General features: G+C 22.7%; 1 protein-coding gene across 1 annotated transcript; it reads right to left on the bottom strand.

Annotated features, from left to right (window-relative positions):
- Positions 1–1243: 1243 nt before the first annotated feature.
- LOC109600104 (general odorant-binding protein 70) lies at positions 1244–12300 on the bottom strand. Its single transcript, XM_020016181.2, has 6 exons — positions 12082–12300; positions 11931–12024; positions 10677–10765; positions 9126–9161; positions 5822–5978; positions 1244–1654 (listed from the first exon to the last, which is right to left on the bottom strand). Exons 1-6 carry the CDS (start codon positions 12145–12147, stop codon positions 1569–1571), a joined length of 528 nt encoding a protein of 175 aa, XP_019871740.1. The 5' UTR covers positions 12148–12300; the 3' UTR covers positions 1244–1568.

Raw genomic sequence — 12300 nt, 5'->3', positions numbered from 1 at the left:
TTTGTTATGGTTTTAAATAAAACTTAATTTAATTAAAATTTTGATTAATTTTGGAAGCTCAAATTTACCACTTTTCATGCTTCTTCTTTAATTTATTTTCGTTTATCTCAACAAATAAATTAAAAAAATGTCAGAATTGAATTTTTTCTTTTTTTATTTATAACTTTTTCGAATTATTAATTTTAAAACAATATAAAAAATAATAATTTACTAAATATTCAATAAAATAGTAACATTTAATTATTATTATTATTATTATTATTGATTTAAATTCCAAATGATTTTTTTGGTTATTTGTTTTTAAATATAAATTAATTTAAATTTGCCTCCTTTTCTGCTTGTTTTTTTAATTTATTTTAGTTTATCTCAACAATTAAATTTAAAAAATGTCAAAATTGGATTTTTATATGTTTTAATTATAAATTTTTCAAATTATTAATTTTAAAACAATTTAAAAAATAATAACTTACTAAATATTCAATAAAATAGCAAAATTCACTTATTATTATTGATTTAAATTCCAAATGATTTTTTTTTGTTGTTTTTGTTTATCTCAACAAATAAATTAAAAAAAATGTCAAAATTGAATTTTTTCTTGTTTTATTATTGTAACTTTTTCGAATTATTAATTTTTTAAACAATATAAAAAATAATAATTTACTAAATATTCAATAAAATAGTAAAATTTGATTATTATTATTATTATTATTGATTTAAATTCCAAATAATTTTTTTTTGGCTATTATATTTTTAAATATAAATTAATTTAATTAAATATTTATTAATTTTGGAAGGTTAAATTTACCACCTTTCCTACTTCTTCTTTAATTTATTTTCATTTATCTCAACAAATAAATTAAAAAAAATTGTCAGAATTGAATTTTTTCTTGTTTTATTTATAACTTTTACAAATTATTAATTTTCAAACAATGTAAAAAATAATAATTTACTAAATATTCAACAAAATAGTAAAATCCATTATTTTAAAATTAATTGCTATTATTTATTTAAATTGCAAATGAATATTTTGTTATTATTAGTATTCATGAAAATATTTAAGTTAATAAATTTTTTAATTTTAATTATTGTTTTTTTAAATTTAGGCAATTTTTGTTTTAAATCAATAATTGTACTACTTTAAAAATATTCAGTAATTTAAAATTATTTGTTGACCCTTAAAAACAATAAATTGGGTTTAATAAAACACACACATGAACATTTTTATAAATTTATTAAAAGTAATAAAACTATACACATATTTACATAATAAAATATATAATATTCCTAAACAAAACAAAATTGCAAGTCTACTAACATTTAACTATTAACTAATAATCATAGCCAAGCAGGTTAAGTCTAAATTTAAATTCCCCAGTTAAAATTTGCATTTAAATCGCAAACTTACGATGCAGATAAAACGACGGTCGATCGAAGTCTACATTAAAAACAAACCAAATAATATTGTGAACCGACCGTTCGGGATGATTGCAGATAATTGTGCGGTTGTTCTGTTTGCTTTGGTACAAAACGGCAGTAATTCTAAAAATTAAACAACGTGGAACGTGGAATTACGGCGTCTGGCCGCAATACTCGCCGATCTTTTCTGAGACGCAGTCGAATATGTCGTAGGCTATGTCACATGTTTTTCCTTCCTCTGTAAATTAATAACAAAAATATAATTAATAATACAACTATTTATTTCAATTATTTAAAAACTAAAAGCAAAACTTTAGAACACTAAAAATATATATAATTTAATATAACTTATTTAATGTATTATTTTAATTTTGTAGACTCAAATTTTACAAGTTCATTATTATAATTTCTAATTATTTTTAAAAATTATTAAAATTAAAATAGTTTTAAAATAGAATTTTTATCAAAACCAAAATTTTAAAAGTAAAAGAACATATTTATATAATATAACTTTATGTACTTTTAATTTTAAATATTTTCTCTCTTATTTAAACATACAGTGGTGGTCAATATTATGGCAACTTTTATATCACTTTTTATTAAAATTAAACTAGTTACACTAAAATAGATTTTTTTATTGAAAATAAAATTTCAAAAGTAAAAAAAAACATTATTAATAAACTTTATGTACTTTATAATTTCTAATATTTTCTCTTATTTAAATATACAGTGGTGGTCATTATTACGGCAACTTTTTTTATTAAAATTAAACTAGTTATAAAATGGATTTTTTTTATTAAAAATAAAATTTTAAAAGTAAAAAACTATTTATTAGTGTGCTTTTTGTATAATTTTGAATATATTCTCTCTTATTTAAATCTACAGTGGTGGGCATTTTTTCCATTGTTAAATATTTTAGTTTTTATTTGAAGTGAACTGTTAAAATAATATTAGTTTACTATTGTCCTTTTATACAGTGTTATAAAAATTACTATATTCGTATTCTATAAAATCTTACATACATTATTACTTGTTACTAATAAATTTATTGTATAAATAATAATTTTCTTATTGTGTTCATTTTTCAAAGTTTTATTCCAATTTTAAATATTATATCTTGAGTTGTAATTTTAAATTGTAATAACTATCTTTATTTAATGTTTAATATAATATAGCATATTTCACTTAAGCACATATTTAAGAATTTCACAACAAAAATATTTTTCTATGTACCGGAAATTATTTGTAATATTTTAGTGCTAAATTACGTATCTTAACAACAATTTGCGTCATGAAATAAACTAAAAACTCCGCCTTGTCAAAACCCATTAAATTCACACATACACGACTTCATAATTAATAATTATGTCATTCGAATGTTTAACCACGATAAAATCTCGTAAATTATTGCGAATAATTAGAATCACAATTAAGAAAAAAACTTCTTAATTTTAATAGGTTATTGTTTTATACAATTAACGTTTATTAAACACAATGGCTTTGGATTCACCTTGGCAAAGTACGACAGATTAAAATAAATATAAAAATTATTACGTCCCAGCGAAAATTTCTCCAACAGAATTCTCAATGAATAAAAAAAAACTCTCATCAGTTTCGTTTTTCAATTAATTGCTACTTGTGGTAATTACATTACTTATATTGTGTTGTTATACTACGATGCTGGTTACATTAATATTATGCAAAAGGTTTGAATTATTGTTTCGATATTGTTTTGTTTATATAATCGACATAGATCAATGGCCATAACATATTAAACATGTGTTTGAAGTAATTAATTTTGTACGTTCTGTATTTTTAGCGATTGTAATTGACTGAGGAAGTTCTTTTGTTTATTCTAATTTTCGCCGTGTTTATGTAAGTGGAAATGAACTATTAAATAATAAATATTAAAGATTTAATGATTATTAACAATTTAATAACGATATAAAATCGAATAAATGTATAAATTATTTAAAAAACTGTATTTTATAAATAAATTAAATTAAATTTTAATATTTCTATTTATTTTTACTTTTAATATACATAAAGGTTAAAAAAATTGAGTAATTATTAAACTGACTATATTATAAACTTCGAATCGATTATTTAAAAATACATTTAAACATTATTTTAACAATAACCAAATAAAAATATTTAGAATATATCAGATTATAAAAATTTGTGTAACTATTAAACTAACTAATATTACACACCTAAAACTTATTAATTAAATATTGATTTTTAATAATAATAGAATAATACTTTTAAGGTTATTATTATTATTAATAATAAAAACAGAACATTTAGAATAGTCTTTAGCTTTTGTTTTATAGTTTTCATTTTTGTTTACAATATATTACAAACTAAAATTTGTTTAACTATTTAATTAACTAAAGCTGAAACCTATTAATTAAATAAAATATTCATTTTAAATATTGATATTTAAAAATAACAAATGAGAAGATTTAGAATAGTTTGTAGCTTTTGTTTTATAGTTATTTTATTTAGAATATATTAGATAATAAAATTTGTTTAACTATCTAATTAACTAATATTATAAACCTGAAACCTTTTAATTAAATAATTTATTCATTTTAATAATTGATATTCAAAAACAACAAAAGAAAAGATTTAGAATAGTATTTAGCTTTAGTTTTAGAGTTTTTCTTTTTATTTAGAATATATTGGATAATAAAATTTGTTTAGTTAGTGTAATAATAATATTATAAATCTGAAACATGTTAATTAAATAAATAATTCACTTAAATTATTGATTTTTAAAATAACAAAAGGGAAGATTTAGAATTGTTTTTAGCTTTAGTTTTATAGTTTTTCTTTTTATTTAGAATATATTAGATAATAAAATTTGTATAACTATTGAACTAACTAATATTATAAACTTGAAACCTTTTAATTAAATAACCTATACATTTTAATTATAGATATTCAAAAACAACAAAAGAGAAGATTTAGAATAGTTTTTAGCTTTAGTTTTAGAGTTTTCCTTTTTATTTAGAATATATTAGATAATAAAATATGTTTAATTAGTCAACAAACCAATATTATAAACCTGATACCTATTAATTAAATAAAATATTCATTTTAATTCTTGATATTTAAAAATAACAAATGAGAAGATTTAGAATAGTTTTTAGCTTTAGTTTTATAGTTTTTCTTTTTATTTAGAATATATTAGATAATGAAATTTGTATAACTATTGAACCAACTAATATTATAAACCTGAAACCTATTAATTAAATAATATATTCATTTTAATTATAGATATTCAAAAATAACAAAAAAGAAGATTTAGAATAGTTTTTAGCTTTAGTTTTAGAGTTTTCCTTTTTATTTAGAATATATTAGGTAATAAAATATGTTTAATTAGTCAACAAACCAATATTATAAACCTGATACCTATTAATTAAATAAAATATTCATTTTAATTCTTGATATTTAAAAATAACAAATGAGAAGATTTAGAATAGTTTTTAGATTTAGTTTTATAGTTTTTCTTTTTATTTAAAATATATTAGATAATAAAAATTGTGTACCTATTGAATTAACTAATATTATAAACCTATTAATTAAATAATATATTCATTTTAATTATTGATATTTAAAAATAACAAAAGAGACGATTTAGTACAGTTTTTAGCTTTATTTTTTTTATTTTGAATATATTAGATAACAGATCTGTATAGCTATTGAACTAACTGATATTATAAACCTGAAACCCATTAATTAAATAAAATATTCATATTAATTATTGATACTTAAAAAAAGCAAAAGATTTGGAATAGTTTTTGGTTTTTCAGTTTTTATTTTATTTTTTATTTAGGTATTAATAATGTTAACTATTAAAAATATACTTGATTACAATTATTTCAATAAATATTAATTTTAATTACTAATATAGGAACAAAAGAAAGTTTTAGAATATAATTTTGTGTCGAAAATAATTTGATAGTAAAATTATAAATAAAATATATTGTAGTAAATTATAATACAAAAAAAATATCTTATCTATATAAGTAATTAAATAACATTTTTATGAATTATTTATTTTTTAAATAATTGATTGATGAAGAAGATTATAAGAAAGAATATATCAATTAAATAAATATTTAGGTATTATTTCTTATACAGGAGTCACCAAAATATTATATATATATAAATATATACAAAAGTTAAAATAATGGTGAATGCGCTATCAATATTTTGGGCTTTGATAGTGCATTCGCCATATTTTAAAAAATAAAACTTTATTGGTTTATTCCTCGATAATTAAACAATTTATCCATGTTTTATTTTAACTTGTGAGTCACATTGAACATTCACATATTCAAGTTGGAAAATATGCGGATATAAACACATGCAAGCATTCAATAATTGTTTCACTTACGTTCGATGGCTTGGGGTGTGGTCAAATGTTTCTTGTGAGCGTCAACCAAACAAGTGCTGACGGACTGAAGCGTGGCCAGAATGTATTCCTTCTGCGTGATACCTTCAGTGTACAGCTTCACCAAACCTTCGGTGGTCGGAAATCCCTTTTCGTTCACCTATAAAATCAAAAAATTTCATAACGATCACGATCTTAATCGTCAACGTTTTCGCAACGCGGTCGTAACGTTGACCCTGTTATGGTTCCATATCGGTGCGAAACAGGCACCATAAATTTACAAAACGGTTTTTCCCCATTAGCATTTTCTTTGTTTCGACGTATCGCGCAATTTTCGTGCACCACGGTCATGCATCAAGATCGCCGATATCGAATGACATGCGGTTTTAAAATCACATATTTATGTAGCGAAATGCCCATAATTATGGATTATTAACGAATAATTCACCGTGTTGGGGTGCGTCGGTGCGTGTAATGAGAATTCTGACGAAATGCACGCCAGACGATTTTGTAATTGTGATAAATTGGTGTGGATGAAATATTGTAGTACTTGTTGATTCATGGAAGCCAAATCAATTTTCTTTTTTCAACGAATTGAGGCATACAATTGCAGTATTTGAACTACTTTTAATTTGCAGTTATGTAACAATAAATAAAATAAATTTAAAAAAAAAATTAACGTTTCCCTTTCAATGAATTGTAGAAGACAATGATGGTTTACATTAGTAAATGTAAAGAAATTTAGTAGTGTAAAACAAACTGAATTAATAAATTAAATCTTAAGATATTATCTATTATATCTACTTATCTACTAAATGGTTCTTGAAAAACAAGTCAATCTTCCTCTTTCAAAGAATTGAAGAAGATAATAACAGTGGCTGGCCTCCTATAAACTTCTGTCTAACAATAAATAAACGAAATTAATGAATTAGATTTTAAGAAAATAACTATCAATGAACTTATTTTCAAAGTTAAAAACCTTTTGTTTTTGAAAGACAAATCAATCTTTCATTTTCAATGAATTGAAGAAGGCAGTAATAGGTGCTGACATCCTTTAAATTTTCTGGTGTATAACAATAAATAAACGAAATTAATAAATTAAATTTTAAAATAATATCTATCAATGAACTCTTCTTCTAAGTTAAAAACTACTTGTTCTTGAAAGACAAATTAATCTTCCTATTTCAATGAATTGAAGAAGACTATAACAGTGGCTGGCTTCCTTTAAATTTACTGTTTTATAACAATAAATAAACGGAATTAATAAATTAAATTTTAAGATAATATCTATCAATGAACTTAACTTCTAAATTAAAAACTACTTGTTCTTGAATGACAAGTCAATCTGCCTCTTTCAATGAATTGAAGAAGACAATAACAGTGGCTGGCCTCCTTTAAATTTACCGGTATGAAACAATAAATAAACGGAATTAATAAATTAAATTTTAAAATAATATCTATTAATGAACTTATCTTCTAAGTTAAAATCTACTTGTTCTTGAAAGACAAATCAATCTTCCTCTTTGAATGAATTGAAGAAGACAATAACAGTGGCTGGCCTCCTTTAAATTTACTGGTAAGAAACAATAAATAAACGGAATTAATAAATTAAATTTTAAGATAATATCTATCAATGAACTTATCTTCTAAATTAAAAACTACTTGTTCTTGAAAGACAAATCAATCTTCCTCTTTGAATGAATTGAAGAAGACAATAACAGTGGCTGGCCTCCTTTAAATTTACTGGTAAGAAACAATAAATAAACGGAATTAATAAATTAAATTTTAAGATAATATCTATCAATGAACTTATCTTCTAAATTAAAAACTATTTGTTGTTGAAAGACAAATCAATCTTCCTCTTTCAATGAATTGAAGAAGACAATAACAGTGGCTGGCCTCCTTTAAATTTACTGGTATTTAACAATAAATAAACGGAATTAATAAATTAAATTTTAAAATAATATCTATTAATGAACTTATCTTCTAAGTTAAAATCTACTTGTTCTTGAAAGACAAGTCAATCTTCCTCTTTCAATGAATTGAAGAAGACAATAACAGTGGCTGGCCTCCTTTAAATTTACTGGTAAGAAACAATAAATAAACGGAATTAATAAATTAAATTTTATGATAATATCTATCAATAAACTTATCTTCTAAATTAAAAACTATTTGTTGTTGAAAGACAAATCAATCTTCCTCTTTCAATGAATTGAAGAAGACAATAACAGTGGCTGGCCTCCTTTAAATTTACTGGTAAGAAACAATAAATAAACGGAATTAATAAATTAAATTTTAAGATAATATCTATCAATGAACTTATCTTCTAAATTAAAAACTACTTGTTCTTGAAAGACAAATCAATCTTCCCCTTTCAATGAATTGAAGAAGACAATAGCAGTGGCTGGTTTCCTTTAAATTTACTGGTATTTAACAATAAATAAACGGAATTAATAAATTAAATTTTAAGATAATATCTATCAATGAACTTATCTTCTAAATTAAAAACTACTTGTTCTTGAAAGACAAATCAATCTTCCTCTTTCAATGATTTGAAGAAGGCAATAGCAGTGGCTGGCCTCTTTTAAATTTACTGGTATGTAACAATAAATAAACGGAATTAATAAATTAAATTTTAAGATAATATCTATCAATGAACTTATCTTCTAAGTTAAAATCTACTTGTTCTTGAAAGACAAATCAATCTTCCTCTTTCAATGAATTGAAGAAGACAATAGCAGTGGCTGGTTTCCTTTAAATTTACTGGTATTTAACAATAAATAAACAGAATTAATAAATTAAATTTTAAGATAATATCTGTCAATGAACTTATCTTCTAAGTTAAAATCTACTTGTTCTTGAAAGACAAATCAATCTTTCTCTTTCAATGAATTGAAGAAGGCAATAGCAGTGGCTGATCTTTAAATTGTATAACATAAAAATATAAATTGTATAAGATGATATCTATCAATGATTTTAAGATAATATAATGAACTTATCTTCTAAATTAAGAACTGCCTGCTCTTGAAGATAATTGAATCTAGTTTTTTCACTAAATTAACACAGACAATTTAGAAGATTAATTTTTCTGTTATATACTAAATACAGTAAATCAATAAAATATTTTTTAAGATAATATCTAACAAGAAACTTATCTCCTAAATTCGCTCTTTCAATTGTTCCTCTTTTAATTGACTTTAAATTATTCCTTGTTCCGGAAATGGAAGATAGTTCTTGGAACAAGGACTCTTAATAAAAAATTTTGAACATGTACCAGAAGTCAATTATAAACCAAAATAATACTTACAGCTTTCATCTTCCTGTAGACACATTGTAACAGACACTGAAACCAACAATAGTTATTAGAATTATGAATTTTAATTATTTTAAGATTGGTAATTATTCAAATTTCAATGGTGTAATCACTGTGGACTCAAGTCTTACAAAAAAAAATAATAACCAGGTTGAAAAAGGATTAAAATTACAGTCTTTATAGTTGATTACTAATATGCAAATTTGTTTCACATTTAACATTTTATGTTAAATGAGTTTTGCAAGACAAAAATATTATGTGTATAATTTTTGTTTACTTGCTTTGTGTACGTATAATTTTTTGACATTTCAAAGAAGTTTTGTAAGACTAATTTAACATAAACTTAAGAAGTGTTGTAAGTTTATTATTTTTCATATGCAGTTTTGTGTTTTTAGTTTTGTAATACCTATTTAACATATTTTAAAATGTGTCGTAAGTAATAATTTAATATATTTTTGGCATTTTGAGTAAGTTTTTTACAATGTTTTTGACATTTTATACGTAAGACATAAGTGTTATATGTTAATAATATCTTCATTCACATTTTTTATATTTCAAAAAAAATTTGTAGTCTTAATTAGTTTTTTAAGATGCTGTTTTTATTTTCCATTTAACCTTTTAAATAATATTTATGGTATTTAAATATTGTTTAAAAATTAAGACAATTTAAATTTGATATATTGGTGAATTATTGATTATTTATAATTATTATAATATTTCCTAATTGTGTAAACAGTAAAAAATATTAGAATTTAATAAAAATACTCAATTATTATAATTATGCAAAAAAACAGTAAAATTAACAATTAATTAAAATATATGTTGTACCAGAACACTTATAATAGTTAATTTAATTGTTACAATTGAATTAATATACAAAAGGATTAAAAATATGAAACATATTTCCTTAAATTGGCATTTTTTCATCATTTTATATAACACATTTCCTATTTGTTTATAATAATTAATATAATAATAAAAATTCGCTTTCCAATACTATCCAATAATTCATATGGAAGTAAATAAATAAACGAGCCTCGTGAAATTACACATTTTGCGCATTATGCAATGATTTATGCGCAACTTACCTTGAATTACAAAGAGAATAAGTAATATATTATTAAAGCTTAATATGTATGTTTCTTTGTTTATTAGAAACTGTTTAAATTATATTTATCAATAAATATGCATCTCTTTTAATTTTATGTAACGAATTTATTACATTTGATCAATGAAATTTAATTAATTGTTGGTCGAGGTCAACTAGTAAATATGTTATCAATGAAATTCAACTATTCCATTAACTATGAAATATTCGACCTGCTTTCGGCCGATTGCATTCTATCAATTTGCACAAAAAACACTCTTTATTTACAAATAATTAAGTGAATGAACTATGCAAATGTATGACATCCATTGCAACAATTATTGTGGGAATATTACTGTTCAATGATGATTATTTAAATATTGTTATTATTCTTATTTTAATTAATATGACGCCACTCATAAATAAAAACTCAGAGGGAGATTTAAACGAAAACTTACCCCAGCAATTCGTTTTTCATCCCTCGAAAATGCGCTCCTCTTAGCCCTGCTGTTCTTGTGTTCGGTGATGCTCAAAGCCTCCAGAGCTTCTGTAAAACAAATGCGCATTAACAAACGATAATTTTATAACAGAACTGGTTTTAAAAATGTCAACACCGAAATAATATTTCACAAACCCAACGAAAGTAGGGCGCAATTGCCCCGTTAAACACACGAGCACCACTCGAAATTGACGAATTTAAAAACTAACCCAATTAAAACTTCAACATTTAAGGACATGCTGTTGCATCAGTGTTGCAATCGATTGATGCAATGGCTTTTTATGGGAAAATGTGTTTCTTGATAAATTACGTCGGTTTTTCAATTATTTATTTATCGAGGACGGTTTTTTAATTAATAATTTCGCTATGGTAATTATGGGACTTGTTTTCTTTGTGGTGAAGAAAGTGAATTATGAAATAAAACATAGTCGAAAACTCACGTTTCTCTTATAAGTTTTCCCTTTTCTATTAGCCTAAAGACGAAGATTTTCGATACTAAAAATTATCTTAATCTTCACACAGTAGTTATTAATAATTTAACATCTGAACTAGAAAGTTCTTGCAAGGGGTTATGCAATTTTGAAGTATCAATAATCGATTTGTTTTATAGTTACTTTCTCTGTGGAATATTGATACAATTTGGTTACATGAACAATTTACTAATTTGTGAATTAAATTAATTGTATTTTTTAATAGAAGGAAATTAATTTGAATGTTAAATAATTGGTCATAATTGTCAGATTATTTTCAATTCTCCCCAAAATATTGACATGTTTTTATTTATTAAAATATTTTAGTATAAGAATATTTGGAGACTATCTATTTTTTCATTATATTCTATTGATTATTAATATAATAATATTAATTAAATTATTTTAGTATAAGAATAATTGAAGAATACTTATTTTTTCAGGGAATTCTATTGATCATTAATATATAATAATATTTTAATAAAACTAATTTTTGTCAAAATAAAATATAAAATACAATTTGCTATTTTATACCATTTAATCAATTTTATTAGAATTGATGGTCTAATTATAAGAAAATGATTATTTTATTATTTTGCCTATATTTTATATTTTTCTGGTATGATTAATTAAATTTAATTTAATGAATAAAAATGAAAAATATTGTATTAAATTTAAAATATATATTTTTGATTTAATTTTTTATTTTATAAAATAAATTTTTAGATAAAGTAAAATATTACCTGATAAAATGGCAATCTTAATTTCATCCTGACATTCGTTGATGACCGATTCGATCTTCTGAGGGGCCGTTTCCGGTATTTCACAAACCTTACTCTAAAAAAATTCAAACTCTACATTCGGAGTACCCACACATGTTGAAAATTTCCTTACCTTAGACTCGACGGTACCGAGAAGCACCACCGCAACCGCAATAATCAATAAAGTGCAGCTAGACATTGTCACCAAACCGAAAACCGACGTACTACTCAGCTCCAAATCGCGACACTGTCACTACCCGAAGATGGTATCCCCACAATTTTTAACAGGGGTACGCAATTTTTCCCATACCCATAAAAATAGTATTGGATGCCGGGCGATTATCAATCTTAG

Source organism: Aethina tumida, chromosome 4, assembly GCF_024364675.1.
Source record: "Aethina tumida isolate Nest 87 chromosome 4, icAetTumi1.1, whole genome shotgun sequence".
Classification (NCBI taxonomy): Eukaryota; Metazoa; Arthropoda; class Insecta; order Coleoptera; family Nitidulidae; genus Aethina; species Aethina tumida.
The sequence above is the reverse complement of the archived record's forward strand: the minus strand, read 5'-3'. Positions and strand labels throughout refer to the sequence as shown.